The 25,157-nt window shown below is 46.3% G+C and overlaps 1 protein-coding gene across 3 annotated transcripts in view; it reads left to right on the forward strand.

The window, feature by feature from the left end:
• Window positions 1-25,157, forward strand: part of INPP5D (inositol polyphosphate-5-phosphatase D) — a 150,310-nt gene that overhangs the window by 57,413 nt on the left and 67,740 nt on the right. For all 3 annotated transcript variants that reach the window (XM_025404627.1, XM_025404629.1, XM_025404628.1), the window contains exons 3-6: window positions 2,341-2,491; window positions 6,030-6,201; window positions 10,755-10,895; window positions 22,822-22,909. In XM_025404627.1, the coding sequence (XP_025260412.1) occupies window positions 2,341-2,491; window positions 6,030-6,201; window positions 10,755-10,895; window positions 22,822-22,909 (552 nt within the window). The remainder of the gene's footprint in view (window positions 1-2,340; window positions 2,492-6,029; window positions 6,202-10,754; window positions 10,896-22,821; window positions 22,910-25,157) is intronic.

A 25,157-nucleotide genomic window follows, 5' to 3' on the forward strand; every position in this document is an offset into this window, starting at 1 on the left:
CTTGACTTCCAACTCCAAGGATGGTGACTTTTCTTTTTTTTTTTTTTGAGATGGAGTCTCGCTCTGTCACCCAGGCTGGAGTGCAGTGGCGGGATCTCAGCTCACTGCAAGCTCCACCTCCCGGGTTTACGCCATTCTCCTGCCTCAGCCTCCCGAGTAGCTGGGACTACAGGCGCCCGCCACCTCGCCCGGCTAGTTTTTTTGTATTTTTTAGTAGAGACGGGGTTTCACCGTGTTAGCCAGGATGGTCTCGATCTCCTGACCTCGCGATCCACCCGTCTCAGCCTCCCAAAGTGCTGGGATTACAGGCTTGAGCCACCGCGCCCGGCCGGATGGCGACTTTTCAACTAATTTTTAAATGACCTGAAAGTTGCCGGGTGTGGGTGTTTCACACCTGTAATCCCAGCACTTTGGAAGGCTGAGGTGAGCAGATCACTTGAGATCAGGAGTTTGAGACCAGCCTGGCCAACATGGTGAAATCCCGTCTCTACTAAAATTACAAAAATTAGCTGGGTGTGGTGGTGGACAACTGTAATCCCAGCTACTTGGGAGGCTGAGGCCAGAGAATGTCTTGAATTCAGGTGGTGGAGGCTGCAGTAAACCGAGACCGTGCCACTGCACTCCAGCCTGGGCGACAGAGTGAGACTCCATCTCAAATAAAATAAAATAAAATAATCTGAAAGTCACTGACATGGTGGCTGTTAGGAGGACAGGGTGAATCACAGGCACTTAGCAGTTGCCAGGGGCACTATGCTCCTCCAGACCAGGGAGGCCTCACCCAGAGGGGGTGCCTCTTTGGGGCTCATTCCTGTGCCTACCCACAGCCTGATCCCTTGCTCCTGTTTAGCTGCCCCTGAGGGCAGGGCCTGGCAAGAGGGTAAAGGATGAGGTAGGTGTCGGGCTGGCTGCTCTGGGACCACCTGGAACTACGGGCTAGAGCCACAGGGCTTACAGAAAGGGGATCTGCCCCAGGGCATTTGAATAGCCGAGCACAATTACCCCCAAAGTCCTCTGCTATCAGCAACAGATACAAACCAGGTAGATCATTTACTGAGTTTTGATTAAAAAACAACTATAACAAATGAAAAAAATAAAAATAAAAGCAAAGCAATTGCTGGAATTGATTTTTTCCTGTGTTTTTTCAAAAAAAGTTATTCGTGAAGGAAAAAATAAAAATAACTTTCCCACCAAACACACACACAAAGTCTAGAAAAACACATTCTAAACTGTGGAAAATAGCTATCTTGGGGTTGTGGGATTACAGGTGATTTCTCTTTCTTTCTCTTTCTCTCTTTCTTTCTTTCTTTCTTTCTTTCTTTCTTTCTTTCTTTCTTTCTTTCTTTCTTTCTTTCTTTCTTTCTTTCTTCTTTCTTCTTTCTTTTTCTTTTTTTTTTTTGAGATAGGGTCCCACTCTGTCGCCCAGGCTGGAGTGCAGTGGTGCGATCTTAGCTCACTGCAACCTCCGCCTCCCAGGTTCAAGCGATTCTTCTGCCCCACCCCTCCCTAGTAGCTGAAATTTTAGGTGCGCACCACCAAGCCCAGCTAATTTTTGTATTTTTAGTAGAGACAGGCCTTCACCATGTTGGCCAGACTGGTCTCAAACTCCTGACTTCAAGTGATCTGCCCACCTCAGCCTCCCAAAGTGCTGGGATTATTGGCATGAGCCATTGCACCCAGACAAATTTCTGATTTTAAAAAAATCATATTTCTAATTTTGCCATAATATAAATATACTATTTGTATAAAAATACTTTTATTTGATTTTATTTATTTTGAGACTGAGTTGCCCAGGCTGGAGTGCAGTGGTGCGATCTCAGCTCACTGCAACCTCCGCCTCCCAGGTTCAAGTGATTCTCCTATCTCAGCCTCCCGAGTAGCAGGGATTACAGGCACCTGCCACCACACCTGTCTAATTTTTGTATTCTTTTTTTTTTTTTAGTAGAGATTGGGTTTCATCATGTTGGCCAGGCCGGTCTCAAACTCCTGACCTCAGGTGATCCACCTGCCTTGGCCTCCCAAAGTGCTAGGATTACAGGTGTGAGCCACCGTGCCTGGCCCAAAAATACTTTTAAAAATGAAAGTTTTTTTTTAAATGGAAAGAAAAACAGATCTTAGGAACGATCCTCTGTGTGCCTTTTGCAGAAGGACCCTTGGCAGCTGCTGGTTGCAGGATGTGAGGTTGTGGGCGTGAGGGCCATACACCCTGTGTAGGAGCCTAGGGCTTTTCCTGGATCACAGTCACTCCCTCTGCCTCACTGGTCTCCGCTGCAGGTGGCCTTTGTGGTTGGGTGACATTCTAGTTGGTTAACATGTGCGTTTGTTTGGGTGTTCTGTCCTCAGGCATCCGAAGGCGTCCCCATGAGGTTCTTTACCAAACTGGACCAGCTCATCGAGTTTTACAAGAAGGAAAACATGGGGCTGGTGACCCATCTGCAATACCCTGTGCCACTGGAGGAAGAGGACACAGGCGACGACCCTGAGGAGGACACAGGTAGGGAGGGAGGGACAGGACGGCAGGAGGCACTTTTGGGAACTTGCCCTGCACCCACCTTGAGTGCTTGTAGATTAGGTGAGTCCTATTATCAGAGGGAGATTGTTGGCATGGGGTTAAGGACAAGTTAGGAACACAGGCTCTGGGGTCAGGCAGACACGGGTTAAAATTTCTCCTTCCCAGCTTATTAGCTGTGTGACCTTGGGGAAATTACCTGACCTCTCTGAATCACAGACTTCTCTTTAAAGAGACAGTAAAAATAAGGCTGGACTTGCTGGCTCATGCCTGTAACCCCAGAACTTTAGGAGGCCAAGGTGGGAAGATTGCTTGAGGCCAGGAGTTTGAGACCCTCCTGGGCAACAAAGGCAACCCTGTCTCTGCAAAAAGCGTTTTAAAAAATTTATTCAGGCATGGTGGCTCAGACCTGTAGTCCTAGCTACTCAGGAGGCTGAGGCAGGAGGATTCCTTGAGTCCAGGAGTTCAAGGTTGCAGTGAGCCGTGATTGCACCACTGCACTCTAGCCTGGGTGACAGAAAGAGACCTTGTCTAAGAAAAAAAAAAAAAAGAGAGAGAGAGAGAGAGAAAGAGAGAGAGTAAAAAGGCTCCACTTCCTCTGCTTCACTTGACTGGTCTTTAAAAAGACAGAGAGAGAGAGAATAGCAATAGTACCTGCCTCTCACGGTATCCCAAGGATCAAATGAGTTGAGAAATGTAGTACACAGAGCCTGGCACATATTAATAGTAAGCACTCAATAAATGCAGCTACGATCATTAGTATCATTACAATCCGCTGAATTTCAATGCGAGGAGAGTGAAGGAGGAGACCCTTGCACCTAACTGGGAGGATGAGGAAGGTGTGTCTTTGTGTCATCATTAAAAGGGGGTGGGGGAAATATAACCCCTAAAAATATGTTGAAAAAAATGTACAGTCCCAGCTGGGTGCGGTTGCTCATGCTTGTAATCCCAACACTTTGGGAGACTGAGGCGGGTGGATCACGAGGTCAGTAGATCGAGACTATCCTGGCCAACATGGTGAAACCCTGTGTCTACTAAAAATACAAAAATTAGCCAGGTGTGGTGGTACATGCCTGTAGTTCCAGCAGCTTGGGAGGTTGAGGCAGGAAAATCGCTTGAACCCAGGAGGTGGAGGTTGTAGTGAGCCAAGATTGCAGCACTGCACTCCAGCCTGGCAACAGGGAGACTCCGTCTCAAAAAAAAAAAAAAAAAAAAAAAAAAAAAAAAAATTATACAGTCCCTAAAAAGTATGTGAGACTTAGGGTGCCCTTTACACCATAGGGACAAAGACCAATAGAGCAAGAGTCAGATGGAGAAAGTCTTGCAGAGAAGGAGCTTACCTGGGGATGTCCCACTTTTCCCCTCAAAGATTTACTGAGAATATACCTAAGGGAATAGAAATCATTTTGTTACAAAGACACATCTGCGTATGTTCACTGCAGCACTATTTGCAATAACAAAGACATGGAATCAGCCTAAATGCCCATCAGTGGTAGACTGGATAAAGAAAATGGGGTATATGTACACCAAGGAATACTATGCAGCCAGCAAAAAGAACGAGATCATGTCCTTTGCAGGAACATGGATGGATCCTTAGCAAACAAACACAAGAACAGAAAACCAAACACCACATGTTCTCACTTAAGTAGGAGATAAATGATGAAAACACATGGACACAAAGAAGGGAACAGCGCACACTGGAGCCTTCCTGAAGGTGGTGGGGTGGGAGGAAGGACAGGATCAGAAATAACTATTGGGTACTAGGCTTAATACCAGGATGATGAAATAATCTGTACAACAAACCCCATGACGTAAGTTTACCTATGTAATAAACCTGCACAGGTACCCCTGAACTTAAAATACAAGTTAAAAAAAAAGAAACAAAACAAAAAAAAAGGCTTATTTCCTAAAAGAAAAGCATGAGATACCTAACTGGCCCGTCAGTTGCCCAGGGCTCTTCCTGAATTCCAGCAGGTGGAGACTGCCAGGTCCCCCAGGCTCTCCCCCAAGAGAGGAAAGATTCGTCCAGACGTGCTGAGACCCTTGCCTGGCTCCTGCCTGTTCTGGGGGCTTGCTGCAGGCATCCTTTCTCTCCCTCACCTGTGGGCTGGCTTGTGGGCCACCAGGGCCCCCTGCTTCCTCCCACCCTCATGGAAACGCCCTTTTCATGGTTGTGCAGCTCTTCATTTCCAAAAGGACCGCAGCTCCATGGAGGCTGAAGGGGTCCTAGGCAGGCCCTGTCCCTTCTGGCCTCCCTGGTCTGAGTGAGCGCTGCCCTCTGGAATCAGGGAGGTCAGGCTGTGGAAGAGCTAGGGCTGACCTGTCCCATTGTGAGCCCAAGGTCACTCACCAGCACCGCGCCCTGGCCGCACCTGCCCCAGCTGCCCCCAGGCGCCCAGGGCCATGCTGAGAAGCTGTCCTGAAGAAACGTCCTCCACGCTAACCACCCTCACTCCCCTCGGGCCACCCACCCCAGCTAGTTGGGCCCCTCTGGGCATGGCTCTCTGGAGGAAGATCCTGACAAGTTTCTGTGAGGGCCGAAAAAAGAACCTCAGTCTCATGACTGCTGGCTTCACTTCCCCAAACGAGGTCGCCCAGTTGTAGGCTTGAACCAGAGCAATGCTACATGAGGCACCCGCAGTCCAAGAGGTCTGCTTGGGCCCAGGGCACTGCCAGACCGTGGAGCTCAAAGCAGACTCCTAGTTGTCTTCAGAACCCCAGAGAGAGGAAGTGAAGGGCCCGTTCTCTAAAGAGGAGGTCCCCCGGGGCCCACTGTGGTTGGGCCAGGGGCAGCTGCTATGTGTGGGAAGAGGCTCAGAGCGAGCTCTGGACCTGAGGGACTCAGCAACCTTTATCCATTCGTGGTATGTACAGGATGAACCTTCTCCTAAAGGGGATGGGTGGGCTCCCACTACCAGGCCAAGTTCAAGTCATTTGTTGAATGTCTCTGAGTGAAGGGCACCCCCTTGCTTTCTTTTGTGTGTTTCTGAGGGTCTGGGGGAGGAGAGAAGGAAGGGCAGAGGCTGTAGAGAGGGGACCAGGGAGAGAGGGAGAGGGGCAGTGTGGCTAGGCCTATCTGCCTCCTTACCCCTGGTTCCCTCCTGTGGTTTTGGCCTATTCTGGGAACTGGGCCTCTGCCCAGTCCAGGACTCAGCCATCATGAGGCACCTGTCTCAGCCCCTGAAAGCCTGAGAGCCAGACCCATCCTGCTCACCTGCCTGCCACTGCTGGCTTAGTCCTCCCAAGGTCAGCAGCGCTGCAGGCCTTTCAGGCCCTCCAATGGAGCAGGGCCTTCTGGCCCCGGCAGGTGTTTGCTGATGGCCAAGGTGGGGCAGACACTGTTCTAGCCAGGGCCCTGTGGCAAGAGGCTGTCCCTCCAGGAGGGAGTCAGTGAGGGACGTGGGGACGCAGATGGAGATTGATAACATGGGTGTCGCGGCCTGGACCCCATGGGGCTGCGGTGAAGGCCAGGTTGCATGCACAGTGTCCTCACCAATGGCCTTCCTGCTGTTCTCTCCGGTAGAAAGTATCGTGTCTCCCCCCGAGCTGCCCCCGAGAAACATCCCTCCGTCTGCTGGTTCCTGTGAGGCCAAGGAGGTTCCTCTTTCAAACGAGAATCCCCGAGCGACCGAGACCAGCCGGCCGAGCCTCTCCGAAACGTTGTTCCAGCGACTGCAAAGCATGGACACCAGTGGGTGAGTCCCCACTCCAGTCCAGCCGGGGCTTCATCTGCAGTGAGCCCAGCCAGGGCCGGGCTGGATGGCTTGGGTCTGGATCCTAGTTATGGGCCTGGTGACCAGAGGGAGGTGGGAAAGTCTCCGGAGAGGGGTGCTTGTCAGCTTGCACCTCAGAGGCCTTTGCACCATCGGCTTCAAGAAGGCCGGGGCGTGGGCCTTAACCGGAAAAGCGCTCCACGGGGGTGGGGGAGCATTGTGTCTCCAGGCACGGCCTGGCATAGTGTAGGCACTCACTGGATATGTGCTACATTAATTAATAAGTTAGCACCCGGTAATCTCCATGCCTTACTAAATGTAACTTTGTTTTGTTTCTTTGTGAGAAGCGCTCCCCTGCCCCCCAAAGAAATCCTAATGACAGGGCTGAAGCCGCATTTCCAACTTGAAGGATCCATCTGAGGCTGCCAGGGCTGCCCTCCTACTCTCTCACTTGGCAAAATATGAAGTAGATGCCGATGGGACACATATGCCACCGGGTTGCTAAGATACTTGGCGTGTTCCTATTTCTACCTGGACATACCCATTGGTTCTTCCCTGGGCTCTCCAGGTTGAGTTCTGTGCACGCTCCTTGAATTATTTGTGCTGTTTATCAAATAGCCGAATATCCAGTGTTGCCACTATGTTGATTATCTCAATATATGTGTCTAAATAACAGATGTTTAAAAGTATTCCACATAGGCTGGGCACGGTGGCTCATTCCTATAATCCCAGCACTTTGGGAGGCCGAGGTGGGCGGATCACCTGAGTCCAGGAGCTCAAGCCCAGACTGACCAACATGGCAAAACCCCTTCTCCACTAAAAATACAAAAATTAGCTCGGCATGGTGGCGGGCGCCTATAATTCCAGCTATTCGGGGGGCTGAGGCAGGAGAATAGCTTGAACCTGGGAGGTGGAGGTTGCAGTGAACCGAGATAGCACCACTGCACTCCAGCCTAGGCAACAAGAGAAAAACTGTGTCAAAAAAAAAAAAAAAAAAAAAAAAAAAATCCACATAGAGCCCATTGTTTAATTCCCCAGGGTTTCCATTTCTTCCCAGGTTTGGATGCTGAATGCAGTAAACTGCATGGGGAAGAGTCGGGGACGCCCCATGGTTCCACCTGCTGACCTCTCCTCCTAAGGCTCCTACACCTCCTGCCAACTCCATCTCCTAATCAGCCCCTCCACCCTGGTTATGGGCTTCTGCCTTAGTGGGGCCAGCAGAGGCGTGAAGCGGAGCTTCCAGGCAGCCTTCCAGGAGGAGTTAGGGTCGGGGCGTGGGCTGAGGCTCAGGGGCAGAGGGGCCTGCTTTTTCTGTCTTAGCTTCTCACGGCAGTGGAATCTTTCTAAAACTTCTGTCTAGAGATGGGAATGAGTGAAGGGGCCATGTGCAGAGACCAAGGAAAGCGGCAACCCAGAGCCGCCCTCCATTCTCAGGGTCAAGGAAAACTGAGACTCCACATTGTGTTTTAAAATCAGTCTATTTCACTTGTCAAGTTGCTTTGCACATAGAGGATTGCCTTTTGATTATTTTTCTTTAAATGACAACTTGCACAGTCTTTCCTGCAAGTTAATTAGCTCTCATCAGTTAGGTCTTAGTTAATAGGTTAATTATCACGTTTCGAAGTAAAATTAGCCTTCTCAAATAAACATAGTTTACATCTTTATGTCAACACTTTTCTACAACAAACTTTTGTTATTTGAGACGGAGTTTTGCTCTTATCCACCAGGCTGGATTGCAATGGCACAATCTCAGCTCTCCGCAAACTCCGGCTCCTGGAATCAAGTGATTCTCCTGCTTCAGCCTCCTGAGTAGCTGGGATTACAGCCATGCGCCACCACAACCGGCTAATTTTGTATTTTTAGTAGAGATGGGGGTTTCTCCATGTTGGTCAGGCTAGTCTCGAACTCCCAACCTGAGGTGATCTGCCCTCCTCGACCTCCCAAAGTGCTGGGATTATAGGCGTGAGCCACTGTGCCCGGCCTACAACAAACATTTTAACAAATAGAACTGCCTGTAATACAGATTCATGGTATCAAAGTTACAAGGCAATAGTCATTAGAGCTGTTAAGATACATATTTTAATACAGGGGTCCCCAACCCTGGCCTGTTAGGAACTGGGTGGCAGCTGGAGGTGAGCGGCGGGCGAGCGAGTATTACCACCTGAGCTCCGCCTCCTGTCAGATCAGCGGTGCCATTAGATTCTCATACGAGTGTGAACCCGACTGTGAACTGTGCATGTGAGGGATCTAGGTTGCACAACCCTTAGGAGAATCTAACTAATGCCTGATGATCTGAGATGGAGCAGTTTCCTCCCAAAACCATCCCCCCACCATCTGTCTGTGGAATAATTGTCTTCCACAAAACCGGTCCCTTGTGCCAAAAAGGTTGGGGACCACTGTTTTAATACTATAGAAGAGATGTTTGTTCCTTTTAGTAAACAGACTCAGGCAGACACTGGATTTCTATGATGTCAAGACCCAGAATAAATACAGATGAACTTAAATGTAAATGTTCTCTTCTCAATCTAACAAGTCAAATGGGTAAGCCAGTCCTGTTCGGTATTTTTTTTTTTTTTTTTTTTGAGACAGAGTCTCACTCTGTCACTCAAGCCGGAGCACAGTGCAGCGAACTGGGCTCACTGCAACCTCTACCTCCCGGGTTCAAGCAATCCTTCCACCTCAGCCTCCTGAGTAGCTGGGACTACAAATGCACGCCACCACACCCAGCTAATTTTTGTATTTTAGTAGAGACAGGGTTTCACCATGTTGGCCAGGCTGGCCTTGAGCTCCTGACCTCAGGTGGTCTGCCCACCTCTGCCTCCCAAAGTGCTGGGATTATAGGCATGAACCACCATGCCTGGCAATTCCTGTCCAATCTTAAGAGCAACGGCTTTTCATTCTTTCACAGATCCCACAGGAAAATCCTTGTGTCCTTTAGTTTCAACTTGATTACATATCAAGCCTGGAACAAAAATCTTTAAGGCGGCGGGCTGGGGTGGCTCACACCTGTAATCCTAGCACTTTGGGAGGCCAAGGTGGGTGGATCACCTGAGGTCAGCCTAGCCAACATGGTAAAACCCTTCATCTACTAAAAATACAAACATTAGCTAGGTCTGGTGGTGCATGCCTGTGTTGCCAGCTACCCAGGAGGCTGAGGCAGGAGAATCGCTTGAACTCGGGAGGTGGAGGTTGCAGTTAACTGAGATCTTGCCATTGCACTCCAGCCTGGGTGACAGGGTGAGACTCTGTCTCAAAAAAAAAAAAAAAAAAAATTAAGGCTTGTAATAATTTTTTTTACACACAGGTAATTAACATGCTTAAGCCTCAGTTTTCTGATTTGTGAAACAGGAGTAATTAGTAATAATATCTGAGTCATAAAATTGATTTGTGGGTTAATGGAGAAAATGAGCGTAAAGTGCTTAGCGTAGTGTCTGACATGTTGTGTTCAGGAAATACTTGCTATGATTACAATTTCCATCATTATGGGAACAAACACTCAAGCGTTACCCGGAACAAAAGGTGCTGGAAGATAGAATGCAGAGGGCTGATCCGACTTTAGTGGGCGCCCCTCGTGGGACTGACCTGGGCTCTCTGCCTGTGCCTCTGCCACCAGGGTTGATCTGCACAGTAAACAAACCCTGCCTTCAACCCCATTCACTCTGTACACTGAAGGGTTGGAGCAGATTCGACACAGCAAAGTCGGCCACTTGCACTACCTCATTCCATATCCCCAGCCCCATCACTAATCACTCAGACTCCCCCACAGAGCCTGGGATGACTCCAGACCCTCCAAACACAGTGCCTTAGGTAGCCTTTGGCTGTGAGATTGCAGAGTGCATGTGAGCTAAAGCCATTTGCTATCTCTAGATCCCATCATCCTTCCAGCTCTCAGATCCTATCTTTAGAAGTAGGTAAGATAGGTAAACAGTTCCGCTATACACTTTCCAAAGCTTTTGGCCTCTTTTTTTTGAGACAGTGTCTCACTCTGTCACTCAGGCTGGAGCGCAGTGGCGCGATCTTGCCTCACTGCAACCTCTGCCTTCCAGGTTCAAATGATTCTCCTGTCTCAGTCTCCCAAGTAGCTGAGATTACAGGTGCCCACCATCACACCCGGCTAATTTTTGTATTTTTAGTAGAGGCAGGGTTTCCCCGTGTTGGCCAGGCTGGTCTTAAACTCCTAACCTCAGGTGATTTGCCTGCCTTGGCCTCCCAAAATGCTAGGATTACAGGCGTGAGCCACCGTGCCCAGCTTGGTCTCCTTTTTAAAGTATAACCATTTCCCAGACCCCCAGCCAGAACCACTTCCTCCCAGCAGCACCCAAAGGAGCTCATTGAGAGGCACCTTTCCTGCTGGGCCACTTTTTCTTGTTCTGACCATGGGAACCTTTGTCCAGGTTTGCAAACGTTCTCCTGAAGGACCGTGTCCCCTTGGAGGCTCTGAGGAAGAGGATTTGTTATTGTTGTGGCTGTTCCCGCTGGTGATGGGGGCTAAAAGAAACAGGCAAGCATGGTTTGTTTCTTTTTTCTTTTTTTAGGCTTCCAGAAGAGCATCTTAAGGCCATCCAAGATTATTTAAGCACTCAGCTCGCCCTGGACTCTGAATTTGTGAAGACGGGGTCCAGCAGTCTTCCTCACCTGAAGAAACTGACCACACTGCTCTGCAAGGAGCTCTATGGGTAATGGCTGGCCCACGGGGGCGGGCAGGTGGGGGCGGCCAGCAGGCGAGAGAAACAGCTCATGAGAGCGACCTCTGCCTCTGCCTGGCTGAACAAATGCCTCTGCCGCACTCACAATAATTGAGTGGTGAGCACAGCTTAGAAATCTCTGTGGTTGTTTGGAGGTCTTGTTATCACGGAATTTGAACAGTAGCTTGTGTGTGCTGCAGCTTTTTGAAACTAAAGTTAATTGGAGGCCAGTTGCTCTGGGAAGCGGATGGGGTGGGAGGACATGGCCAGCCCTTTCTCACTTGCACAGGATCTGGCTCTTAAGATTTTTGCTGCTGCTCTTGCTATTTGCTGCAGCCGTTACACCTGACAAGCACAGAAAGGCACTGAAAGGAAATAAATTAAAGTCAGTCTATTTTCTGCGTGGGTTGTTATAACCCAAGATTTCCAGTGATGTCAATTTTTCAAAGTGAGATGATTCACCAAAACTTCAATTTTCTGATATCCAATCCATTGAATGACCAACTGGTAAAGGTTCTGATTTCTTTTAGATTCTTTTGGTTTTACATTTTAAAATTTAATTGATGAGCCAGGCGCGGTGGCTCACGCCTGTAATCCCAGCACTTTGGGAGGCTGAGGCGGGCGGATCATGAGGTCAGGAGATCAAGACCATCCTGGCTAGGATTGGCTAACATGGTAAAATCCCGTCTCTACTAAAAAATACAAAAAATTAGACGGGCATGGTGGCAGGTGCCTGTAGTCCCAGCTTCTTGGGAGGCTGAGGCAGAAGAATGGTATGAACTCGGGAACCAGAGCTTGCAGTGAGCCGAGATTGTGCCACTGCACTCCAGCATGGGCGACAGAACAAGACTCCCTCTCAGAAAAAAAAAAAAAAAAATTAATTGATGAAAGTTAATTACGTTTTAATTGTTAAAAGTGCAAAAGTAAGGCTAATATGCCGTCCAAAGAATTGGCAAAGAGTATTTTAAACACCAAAAGCTTGAAAGAGAAAAAAAAAAACATTCCAGAGCATCTGAACAAAGTCACAGGGAGCCAAAACAATCCCATCACAAATGAGAGGTCAGGTCGGGTGTGGTGGCTCATGCCTGTAATCCCAACACTTTGGGAGGCCGAGGAGGGTGGATCACCTGAGGTCAGGAGTTTGAGACCAGCCTGGCCAACATGGTGAAACCCTGTCTCTAATTTAAAAAAAAAAAAAAAAAATTCGCTGGGCGTGGTAGCGCACACCTGTGATGCCAGCTACTCTGGCGGCTGAGGCAGGAGAATCACTTGAACCTGGGAGGCTGAGGTTGCGGTGAGCCAAGATCTCGCCACTGCTCTCTAGCCTCGGTAACAGAGCAAGACTCCGTCTCAAATAAACAAAGAAACAAACAAAAAAATGAAAGGTCAACATTTTGGTTAGAAAAATGGGATTTCATACTGGCAACGGTTTTTTAGTCTGTGCTGTTTTGTGTTTCATTACACATACAGAAGTTTCAAGATTCCTTTGTCGATTTCTCTGGGGCTATATCAATCTTAGCTTAGTTAGTATGCAGAAAAGAATCTTTTATCATCAGTAATCCAATTCAACTTTCCTTTTAAAGGCTTTTAAAAGCACAATCAGTACATTTGGTAAATTTAACAAATAATTTCTTTGACAAATTGAGCACTCACCAAATTGGCCAGTTGGGCTTCATTTCAATGAATTGGCTTTCAGCTCATGCAGCTGTAGCTAATTGGACCTGCAGCTATCATTTTCATAGATTTCCATGGAGGCATTTTGTTCCATTTGATGCTGTTGTTATGAATCACTTTATCGCTAGGGGAAAACACACACACACGGCACTTTCTCTTTGTAAAACACCATTTCACGATGGCTGATAACAGGCTCTTAGTTCTGCTTCGATGGAGATTTTGTTCTTCCCTGCTTCCTTGTGGAGAAAGAGATATATTTTAAGTCTCTCCACGAGGCTTCCCTCAGACTTCCCCAGACACTTCTGCACGTTGTTAGGTTTCCCTAACACCTCACTGCTCCCTGGACTTCCCAGGAGCCAAGTCACCTCATCACTACGGCGGCGGCAGCTTCCCCAACTTGCCTTCTTCTCAGGTACGTGGCGCCGATGGAGAGAACTTCTTCAGCTTCTAGCTGCTCCATGACTCTGTTTAGAATTAAAGACACTGTCATGCTCTAAATTTCCCTTGCGCACTTGTCTTTGCTTTCATCGGTAAAGCGACTGTCAGGCTTGGAGACTTGATCAGCCTTGGAATTTTAGGAAATCGTAGAAAGGAACAAAATGATACTTCCCATTTCTCCTCCCAGAATCCCTGCAGATTCTCATCCCTGAAATTGTAAACCTGTAATTTTCAAACCGCTTTGACTGGAATCGGTCTTCATTCATTCGTTCATTGAACAAACATGTATTGGAGGCCTCCTCTGAGCCCTGTTCTGGGTGCTGGGATGTAGCAACAGACACAATGCACAAGGCTCTCGCTCTTGTAGGCCTTTTTGGATCTAATGTCTTAGCGTCTCAGTAAGGAGCACAACAGTAGATTAAGGATCCATATGAACAAGATTTTTTTTTTTCTTTTTTTTTTTTTTTGAGACAGAATCTTGCTCTGTCACCCAGGCTGGAGTGCCGTGGTGAGATCTCAGCTCACAGCAGCCTCAACTTCCTGGGCTCAAGCGAGCCTCCCACCTCTCAGCCCCTATCCTGAGTCCTCCCACTCACCTGCTTCCCCCGACCCCAACTGAGAAGCTGGGACTACAGGTGTGTGCCACCATACCCAACTAATTGTTGTGTTTTTTGTAGAGATGGGGTTTTGCCTTGTTGCCCAGGCTGGTCTCCAATTCCTAGGCTCAAGCAATCTGCCTTCCTTGGCCTCCCAAAGTGCTGCAATTACAGGCATGAGCCACCATGCCCAGTTCAAATTTACTAAAACAATAATTTTAGTAAACATCATGATAAGATAAAACAGGATGAGGTGAGGAAGAGACATTGGGTGGGAGAGTGCCAGCTTCCTTTGGAGGTGAAAGAGGTGACAGAACTGGGATCTTGGTGGCAGGAAGGAGCTAGCCACCCAGTGATTTGGCAGAGGGACATTAAGTACAAAGTACAAAGGTCCTGAGGCAGGAATGAAGACAGCCTGCTCAAGGAACAGGAAGTCCGTGTGGCAAGTCAGTGTTAGGAACTTACCTACCACAAGAGGTCGGGGAGAAGCTGGTGTAACATGGCCAGAGTCATCAAGTAAAAGCACAGGCTGCCCAGAGAGGTGGAATTTTAGGTGAACAGCAACTTCTTTAGTATAAGTATATACCATGTAATATTGGGATATACTCATGCTAATAGATTATTCATTGTTTATCTGAAATTCAAATTTCACTGGATGTCCTGTGTTTTACCTGGTCACTGTAGGCAGAAGCCACATCACGCAAGGCCTTATGAGGCCCTGTAGAGTTTGTGCAGGGCTATGCCATGATCTGATTTCGAGTGGTGGAGGATGAATCCTAGGAGGCCCTGCCCAAAGCAGGACCAGCTGGGAGTGGCTGTGGTTGTCCAAGTGAGACGGGATGGCAGTCCATGAGGAAGGCAGCTAGCAGGGGCAGGGGTCTGTGTCTGTTTTGCTTCCTGCTGAGTCTCACATTATACACAGGCTCCGGCACATGTAGCTCAACAGATATTAGGTAAATGACCCAATGGTTAGGGGCGTGCAGATGCTGAGAACTGGTATGACCTGGGACATGTGTGCATGGCAGAGGTGTCAGACCTGCCGCCTGATTGGATGTGGGGTGAAGGGAAGATGAATCTAGGGTGATCCCTGGGTTCCCAGTGTGAGTGGCTGAGTGGATGCTGATGCCAGTTCCTGGGATGGGGAAAGTCAAGAAGGAGGAGGAAGGAGAGGTTGGTGGGAGGAGAGTTCTGGGCTACATTTGACTTGAGGGGCCATGAGGCATCCGAGTGGAGTCACCAACCATGGAGCTAGTGCTAAGAAGCTAGGATGTGGGGGATGCATTTGGGGAATCATGGGGGATCCTTTTGGGGAATCATGGGAGATGCATTTGGGGAATCACTGAAAGCTAGGGGTAAGGTCACTGCAGGTGAGAGTGTAGACAAAGGAGAATAGGGCCAGGCTCAAGATTTAGAGGAGGGATGGAGAAGGAGGAGCTGGGAGGGGGTTGAGAATGGCATCAATGATGTCCAGGTCTATTTGCTCAGACCTAAGTGTGAATGAGAAGGACGTTGAGCACTGAGGAGTGAGGAGAAGTGCCGAAGCCTCCTCTGCAGAAATGTTGTGATGATGTCCCTGTGCGGGTCTGGTGTAAAGATCTCTTTGCAGTACAAAGCATCAGGCAAGATTTGTAACCCCAGGTTAGGTTTCCTAGGGCTGGACAGAAACTTTTCCAGAGAGAGAGAATAAGGAACCAGAGACTGGAAATATTTGGTAACTCCTGAAATGCAGACACGGAAAGGATTGCAAGTGGAATTTTAAAATAAAAGATCAACGGTCTGAATATCAATACAATATCTATTACATGAGAGCAGGATAAGATTTTTAATAAACCAAAACCAAAAATACTTCATTACCATTATAACTGTTTCATTGGAGGCCATAAAATAAGCCCATAGTTTTCCAATCAAATTTCAAAAATTAAATCACAAAACAGAGTAGAGTGTCAGAAACATGTATATCAAAAGCATGAAAGGACTAAACAAGCCGAGATGAGGAATATGTGGTAAAAATTGACAGTCCTTGGAGACAGACCTCAGAGGTGCTACCTGTAGCTAGTAGGATAGGTTCTCGAAGAAGTAGGAAAAAGATTGCGAATTAATGTATACCAAAAAAAAAAAATTTCCAGGCTTACAGAAGAGCTAAATCTAGGTTTGAGAAGCTCCATAATCATCCAAATAACACAACAATCAAACAGCAACACTTGAACGTCTTCTTTTTTTTTTTTTTTTCCCCCTTTTAAACAGACAGCATCTCACTCTGTCACTCAGGCTGGAGTGCAGTAGTGGGATCATAGCTTATCCACCCTTGAACTCCTAGGCTCAAGCAATCCTCCTGCCTTTGACTCCCAAGTATGTGGGATTACAGGCATGCACCACCATGCCCAGCTAAATAAAAACAATTTTTTTTTTTTCTTAGAGATGGGGTCTCACTATACTGCCCAAGCTGGTCTCAAACTTCTGGGCTTAAGCCTTGGCTTCCCAGAGCTCTGGAATGACAGTTGTGAGCTACTGTGCCGAGCCTAAATCTCTTACAACGTCTCTAAATGACAAGGAAAGATAAGTTCAACAAATAGATCGTTACAAACAGTACCATAGCTTTAAAATGGTCGATATTTAATATTATTCAAACTCCTTGACAGTATAATAACGATTCTGAAGCCGTATGTCCAAGGAAAAGGCTACTGACCTGGAAAAGCTCAGCCTAGCTGTCATTCAAGAGCACAATGAGTCTTTTCCAGAAAATTCCTAAAAATGTACCAATCAAATGCCTTACTCAAAAGGAATCCAAAAATTGTTTTCCAGAAATTTTATAGTCCTGGTGATCTTAAAAATAAGAAGCCTACAGCTTACTGAGCAGCAAAATATGAATATACTTAAAGCAGAAAGTGTTCATTCTATACTCCCATAACACACTGTGATGAAAATAGAAATAAGTCACAAAACTAGCCACAACCACCCAATTACCTGTACATTTATCAAACACCTTCTGAATTACAGCTTATTAAGAAAGAAACTGACACAATAATACATGGGGTAGGTGTGTAGGTGCAGAGTGACGTAGTCAAACCACCGCATATCAGAACACTGTGTGATGCAGCCAAAGCACTACTTAGAGGAAAAACCATAGCTTTAAAAGTTCTGTTCTATTATTAAAAAGTAAATAGAAGGCCGGGCATGGTGGCTCATGCCAGTAATCCCAACACTTTGGGAGGCGAAGATAGGTAGATCACTCAAGGTCAGGAGTTTGAGACTAGCCTGGCCAACATGGCGAAATGTCATCTATACTAAAAATAACAAAAATTAGCCAGATGTGGTGTCACACACCTGTAATCCCAGCTGCTCAGGAGGCTGAGATGGGAGAATCGCTTGAACCCTGGAGATGGAGGTTGCAGTGAGCCGAGATGTTGCCACTGCATTCCAGGCTAGGTAACAGAGCAAGACTTCGTCTCAAAAAAAAAAAAAAAAAAAGGCAATAGAATAACAAGTCAAACGTGCAAACTGAGTCCAGATTGTAAATCTCTTGAGGACATCATGGGTCATGTCCTGATCCCCTTGATGTTTCCAGGACCCAGCAAAGTACCTGAAATATTAGTTTATTCGATATTCATGAACAAAGATCCAATGTGTACCCACTACATGCAAGGCACTGTTCCAGGAGCTGGAAATGCAGCAGTGAATAAAACAGAACCTTTAAGAAATCTCTGCTGAGCAACTAAGCAATGTCAGCAACCAGAAAGGAGACGAGGAGGACAAGATGGTAAAAATAAAAACAGAGATATATCAGGAAAAACAGTCAATTAAGAAAATTTTAAACACGAGAAATGTCAAAGGAGATTTAATAATCTGCATTAAAGATTTGCAAATCACTAAAGAATAGTGTACAGTTATGTAGCTACAGATCTTCAAGTTATAATTAAATGGAACACATAGTTTACATAAAATATAAAACATTAAAAGTACCGTGAGTGTCCTTTAAACTTTCAAGGAAAAAATAGTGAACATAAGGTATAGATTATTCCTGAATGACAAAAAAGCCACCTAATTCATGCTTCAAGAAAAATACGATTCAAATCCAAAAAGCGAATCAAGATAATAGCCTGAAATAACTCTCTATCTCCGATTTCACTTATTAATATAAATGTATATTGTTTCAGTAACATCCAGCAAATATAATACAGTGACATGAGAAATGGAGGCTTTATCTAGGAGGTCACTCCAAAGATGAGTCAACAAAAATAAAACACTGTAATTGTGCAGTAGTTTAAAAGATAAAAGGAAACCATTTACGTATATAACATTTTAAATTCATCTCTAATTTGTAAAAATCATTTTTTAAAAAAAGGAATAGAAGGATACTTCCTTAGTAATGCAATATGAATCAAAGTAAAACTAATTACAATTGATAGGGAAACATTAAAATCATTCCATTAAACTTTTTTTTTTTTTTTTTGTGAGACCGTGGAGTCTCACTCCGTCCCCCAGGCTGGGTGCAGTGGCAGGATCTTGGCTCACTGCAAATTCCACCTCCTGGGTTCAAGCTATTCTCCTGCCTCAGCCTCCTGAGTTGCCGGGATTACAGGTGCCCACCACCATGCCCGGCTAATTTTTGTATTTTTAGTACAGATGAGGTTTCACCATGTTGGCCAGGCTGTTCTTGAACTCCTGACCTCAGGTGATCCACCTACGTTACCCTCCCAGAGTGCTGAAATTATAGGTGTGAGCCACCACACACGGCCCCATTAAACATTTTAACAAAAGAAAAAGAGATACTCTTTTTTTTTTAGACTGAGTTTTGCTCTTGTTGCCCAGGCTGGAGTACAATGGCGTGATCTCGGCTCACTGCAACCTCTGCCTCCTGGGTTCAAGCGATTCTCCTGCCTCAGCCTCCCCAGTAGCTGGGATTACAGGTGCCCACCACCGCACCCGGCTAATTTTTGTATTTTTAGAAGAGATGGGGTCTCACCACGTTGGCCAGGCTGGTTGCAAACTCCTGACCTCAGGTGATCTGCCCGCCTCAGCCTCCCAAAGTGCTGGGATTACAGGTGTGAGCCACCATGCCCGGCCCGAGATACTGTTTATCATCTGATTTTTAAATACTTACAAAATACCAAAAAAGAGGCAAAAAATTTGGGAAACAACAATAAAGGGACATGAGGAAGCATGAGAATGTTCCTTCTGAGTCTGTAGTTCTGGGTTCAGAGACTCTGGATGTGCTAGACAGAAACTGAATGGGAATCGTGAGGCAATTAACTCAAGGGAAACAAAGAGGGAAGCAGCTGTCTCTCTGGGAGGTTCAGAAAGACCAAGCAAGGGATCTAAACCCTCCCAGCGATACCCGGGGCCAGACCTACTGACCCAGCCCTGTTCACCTTTGCTCCCCCAGGGCTGAAGCTCCTTTTTCAGGGTCGGTCCCTTAAGCTAGGGACCAAAGGCTGGACTTGTTGTCCAGGGATCCCTGGACAAATCCTTTCTGTAGGATAAGGCTGATTCTTAAGTCTTCCAGCTACAGGCCTGGTGTGTCCTGGTTGGTCATTCTGACCCTAACCGACACCTCCATATATGTCTGGGAGCCAGTCAGATTTCTCAAAGTTTTAAAAGGCTTAGAAATACAGGGTGAAACAGTGTTATTCTTAGAAAACCCTAAAGATTCAGCTTCTGTGTGTATGCCTGTGTGTTTGTGTTTTTAGGATAACGTTTTGTAAAAGGAGAACAATGAGTGAGGGAGACCTATTTGATGTTAAAACATGTTCTGAATTACTGCTTTAGAGAGATGTTTTAGCCCGAATGCTTTTCCGAAATGATAATTTAATCAGAATACCACCGTGTTGGCAGATGGACAGAGCAGCTCTTGGGAAGCGGAGTGCGAAACCCGGAACAGACCGCTGCCTGCACCGTGCTTCCCTTCCCTTCCCCTCCCCGTCAGACACCTCCGGCACCTGCTTCTTGGTCACAGCTCCCATCCTCATCCTTGATCCTCAAAGGATAACAATTTCAAACCAGAAAACTAGCACACCATTCTGGAAGCTGTAATTCCTTGCCTAGTATATGTGGTGAGGTTTGGATTTTTAGTTGAATGAAAGAAATGAAGCCTGGAAACAAATACTACCATATTCATGCAAAGCTCTAACCAAAGAGAACTACAGAAAAAAAAAAAGAAACTGATGTTGAGTGAAACAGAATAGTAATTCAGAGAAAGAGGCATATTTAGCCAATTATGCCTAGCGTTCCATTATTGGAATGCTAAGCATGTGGGAGTTATTTATTTCCTACTGCTCAAGGTCATCGCCAAGGTCTGATTGCAAAAATTCAAAAAAAATGCGACCTTAGGCATAAATGGGTTAAAAAGAAAAAAGTTCTAGATGGGGTAAGGAATTAAACACATAGAACAACAACAATAGGCCGGGCGCAATGGCTCACGCCTGTAATTCCAACACTTTGGGAAGCCGAGGTGGGCGGATCACCTGAGGTCAGGAATTCCAGACCAGCTTGACCAACATGAAGAAACTCCATCTCTACTAAAAATACAAAATTAACCGGGTGTGGTGGTGCATGCCTGTAACTCCAGCTACTCGGGAGGCTGAGGTAGGAGAATCACTTGTACCTGGGAGGCAGAGGTTGTGGTGAGCCAAGATCGCGCCATTGCACTCCAGCCTGGGCAACAAGAGCGAAACTCCATCTAAAAAAAAAAAAAAGAAGAAGAACAACAAAAACCCTCATCTATAACATGATTACTTCAAAAGAGTTAGAAAACAATTTAAAATAAGCAAATAATTGCTCCCTAGTAAATACCAATGATAAATTATTAACTATGGTAAGTAAAAATTGCCAAGGAAAACATGAAAACTCAAACAATAAAAAATTGTGTATCATTTCATAATGAAATCCAGGTCACCTAGGATTAATATAAGATAATGAGAATATATTATTATATATTATATAATATATGTTATAGACCAGGCGTGGTGACTCATTCCTGTAATCCCAGCACTTTGGGAGGCTGAGGCAGGCTGATCACCTGAGGTCAGGAGTTCGAGACCAGCCTGACCAACACTGAGAAACCCCGTCTCTACTGAAAATGCAAAATTAGCTGGGTGTGATGGTGCATGCCTGTAATCCCAGCTATTCAGGAGGCCGAGGCAGGAGAATCGCTTGAACCCGGGAGGCAGAGGTTGCAGTGAGCCAAGATCCTGTCACTCCACTCCAGCCTGGGCAAAAAAAGCAAAATTCCATCTCAAAAAAAAAAAAAAAAAAAAAAAAAAAAAAATATATATATATATATACACACACACACATACACACACACACATATATTAGCATTTATTATTATGATAAAATGAGATTATATTATATTATTATATTAATAATGTAATAAGAAAAAAAATACAGCACCTAGATTAAATAAAAAGAAGGCCAGGCCTGGTGGCTCACGCCTGTAATCCCAGCACTTTGGGAGGCCGAGGTGGGTAGATCACCTGAGGTCAGGAGTTCAAGACCAGCCTGGCCAACATTGCGAAACCCCATCTCTACTAAAAATACAAAAATTAGCTGGGCATGGTGGTGTACGCCTGTAATCCCAGCTACTCGGGAGGCTGAGGCAGGATCACGCCACTGCACTCCAGACTGGGCAACAGAGTAAGACTCTGTCTCAAAAAAAAAAGCAAAGCAATATGTAAAGTGTATGACACTATATAAAAATGTGAACAAAATTCCCAACAGAAAATTGGCAAGGGAGAAAAAACAAAAAAGTTTATACAAAGAGAAATGGGAGAAATGCAGCAGCCATTAACTAGAAATCAGCAGTAGAAAAACAATGATATTAGAAATTAAAGATATGCAAATTTATTCATCTATATTAAAATGCAGTATTATGCCCCTTCAAAGAGAGAAAGAACAGAAGTACAGCCATTGGAGCTATTGGGTGATCAGATCTGGACAATGCTGGTGACTCTGTATAACTGGTACTCACAGGTTTGGCAATAATGATCAGGAGCCATAATCCCTGTTTATCCTAATTCTGTAATTAAAAATTAGAAAAGCTATATGAACAGAGCTGTTCAGAGCAGACTTTATTTATTGCTGTATTATTTTTATTTTTATTTCTGAGACAGAGTCTCGCTCTGTCACCCAGGCTGGAGTGCAGTGGTGCAATCTCGGCTCACTGCAAGCTCTGTCTCCCAGGTTCACACCATTCTCCTGCCTCAGCCTTCCGAGTAGCTGGAACTACAGGCGCCCGCCACCACACCTGGCTAATTTTATTTATTTATTTATTTATGTTTTTGTATTTTTAGTAGAGACGGGGTTTCGGTTTCACCATGTTAGCCAGGATGGTCTTGATCTCCTGACCTTGTGATCTGCCCGCCTTGGCCTCCTAAAGTGCTGGGATTACAGGCATGAGCCACCGCGCGGCCCAGAGCAGCCTTTATTTATGTAACAAAGATCTCAAAGTAACCCAAATATCTAGCAATCAATTTCAGCACATTTACTTGATAGACTATTTTCAAATCATTAGAATGTTAAATATGTAAAAACATGAACAGTTTTTGATGAAACAATAAGTGAAAAGTAGAACTCAAAATCGTCTGCCCCACCACGTTAAAACAATAGAGAAAGATGAGCTGGGAACAAAGAGCGGATAAAGCCTGAGGATTGGAGTTGTCAATGGATATGACAATGGGAAAATCCCTCTGAGTCTGCATTTGGGCGGCTAGGAGGGGATTTGCATCAGAATCCACAGATCACCAGCACTGGGCAGCCCTGATATTTAAAATGCAGATTCCAGACTCAATCATGCCGGAGCCCAGAAATTTGCATTGTTAACACGTGTGTGTGTGTGTGTGTGTGTGTGTGTGTGTGTGTTTTATAAACACTGAAGGTTGGGAACCATGGATGACTAAGTGAAGTCATTTTGTGACTCTAGATTTGAATTTTCTACAGGCTATGGAGTGTAGTTTGGCTAAAGCAAAACCCAGGTAAAATCAGGACTACACACCAATTCCAGTTTGCTGTGGGTCGGGAACGGATGCGGGTCAAATGTGGGTGGGCCAGTGCTGGCAAGCCTTGATCTTTGCCCGGGCTTGTCTTTCTGGGGAGAATTACTTGCTTCTGCTGGACTGAGGGTGACCTTGTCTCTGGCTGGAGCCCACGCTGCCATGGAAGACTCTTTTCAGTGCCCACTAATCCTTGACGTTCACCTTGTCCCCCGCCCCCAGAGAAGTCGTCCGGACCCTCCCATCCCTGGAGTCTCTGCAGAGGTTATTTGACCAGCAGCTCTCCCCGGGCCTCCGTCCACGTCCTCAGGTAAAGGGTTTTGGGGTTGAAAAGGTGAGATTAATCCACCAGGGAGGAGGATTGAGTTAGCCAGCCCTGAGGGCTCAGGAGGAAGAGGGGAGCAAGGCCCACCGTGTGTTCACTGGGCAACAGCAAGCAGGTACGCTGGGGTGGGTGGTGGGAGCCTCAGCCCCTGCCCTTCCCAGGAAGCCATCTCCCACTGCCAGATTTTGATTTGAGGAATAAAGATTTCAAATTATGCACCCGGCCGGGTGCGGTGGCTCACGCCTGTAATCCCAGCACTTTGGGAGGCCGAGGCGGGCGGATCATGAGGTCAGGAGATCGAGACCATCCTGGCTAACACGGTGAAACCTCGTCTCTACTAAAAATACAAAAAACTAGCCGGGCGAGGTGGCGGCGCCTGTAGTCCCAGCTACTCGGGAGGCTGAGGCAGGAGAATGGCGTAAACCCGGGAGGCGGAGCTTGCAGTGAGCCGAGATCCGGCCACTGCACTCCAGCCAGGGGAACAGAGCGAGACTCCGTCTCAAAAAAAAAAAAAAAAAAAATTATGCACCCATCAGCAAAACTTATTTGTACCAAATAAGGGGGCAAGCAGGGCCTGTTCCCATCATTTCTCATCAGAAACTGAAAGGAAAGAAAAAGAGGAGGCACCTAAACTCTTGATCCTGCCTCTTATCCCAGGAGGAGCAGGATGAAGGTGCCCCCCACCCCCGCACCTGCTCGTGGCCTGGCAGGAGGCCAAGGTCGTGTTGCCCATTAAGCAAATATCTCTGTAACAAAAGGTGTCATCAAAAAATTTTAACAAGTTTTTAAAAAAGTAAAAGCTGTATCTCAGAAGAAAATACCTGCAACAAAGATTAGGGAAAAAGGATTACAAAGTATTCATATGTTTATTATTATTATTTTTATTTGCGACATGGTCTTGCTTTGTCACCCAGGCTGGGGTACAGTGGCGCAATCACAGCTCACTGCATCGTCAAACATCGGGGCTCAAGAGATCCACCCCACCTGAGCCTCCCATGTTTTAAAACCGCAATTACTCATCAGCTAATAGCTGGGGATTACAGGTGCGCACCACCACGCCAGTCTCCTTTTAAAACTTTTTGTAGAGACAGATCTCACTATGTTGCCCGTGTTGATCTCAAACTTCTGGCGATCTTCCTGCCCCAGCCTTCTGAAGTGCTGGGATTACAGGTGGGAGCCACCATGCCTGGCCATGTTTTTAAAAAATTCCTACAAACAATTAAGTAAAAACAATACAATTTTTAAAAGAGGGAAAGACTATAAACAAGGCGGCTCACTGAAGAGGGACAGGGAATAGCCAATATAGATATGAAAAGGTGTTCAGCCTCACCTTGTTAGTAACCAGGAAATGACATTTGACACTAGGCGGCCTCTTCTTGCCTATTAGATGGGCAAAGAGTTGATGCTAAAGTTGATGGGTGAGTCAGGACTTGGCTAGGGTGTGGGGTGGAAGAGGTGCTCACAGGGACTCACTCCTCTGCTGTTGGGAATGGAAATAGGTTTTCTGAAAGGCAGTTTGGCCGTTTGTATGAAAATGTGAACTGCAGGCATCCCTCAAGCCCACAGTTCCATATGTCGGCAGCTTCTTAGGGACTGTAAGTACACAAAGAGTAAAAGAAAAAACATTGAAAATCACATAAACAGGCCGGGCATGGTGGTTCACACCTCTAATCCCAGCACTTAGGGAGGCCGAAGTGGGTGGATCACCTGTCAGGAGTTCGAGACCAACCTGACCAACATGGTGAAACCCTGTCTCTACCAAAAATACAAAAATTAGCCAGGCATGGTGGCAGGCACCTGTAATCCCAGCTACTAGGGAGGCTGAGACAGGAGAATCGCTTGAACCCTGGAGGCGGAGGTTGCAGTGAGCCGAGACTGTGCCACTGTACTCTAGCCTGGGTGACAGAGTGAGACTCCATCTAAAACAAAAAAAAGGAAAAAGAAAAAAAAGAAAATCATATAAATATAGGGAGCTGGTGAACTGCAGTGGTGCAGAATTCTACTCTAAGGTGTGAACACTGCTCTGGAAAGATCTCCAAGGCTACTGTTAGGTGGAAAAGCAAACGGCGGGATGATACAGAAACTCTGACGAAGTCTCCACGAGGAAATCAGATGGGAAGGATTTAAACCCAAAGGGCTGTGCTGGTCACCACAATGCAGGGATGAGACTGGGGAGAAGGGGACTGGGCCAAAGGGGAATTTGAGTTTGCCCACATTGTTTGTTTGAGTTTTC

The sequence above is a fragment of the Theropithecus gelada genome, chromosome 12 (assembly GCF_003255815.1).
Source record: "Theropithecus gelada isolate Dixy chromosome 12, Tgel_1.0, whole genome shotgun sequence".
Lineage (NCBI taxonomy): Eukaryota > Metazoa > Chordata > Mammalia > Primates > Cercopithecidae > Theropithecus > Theropithecus gelada.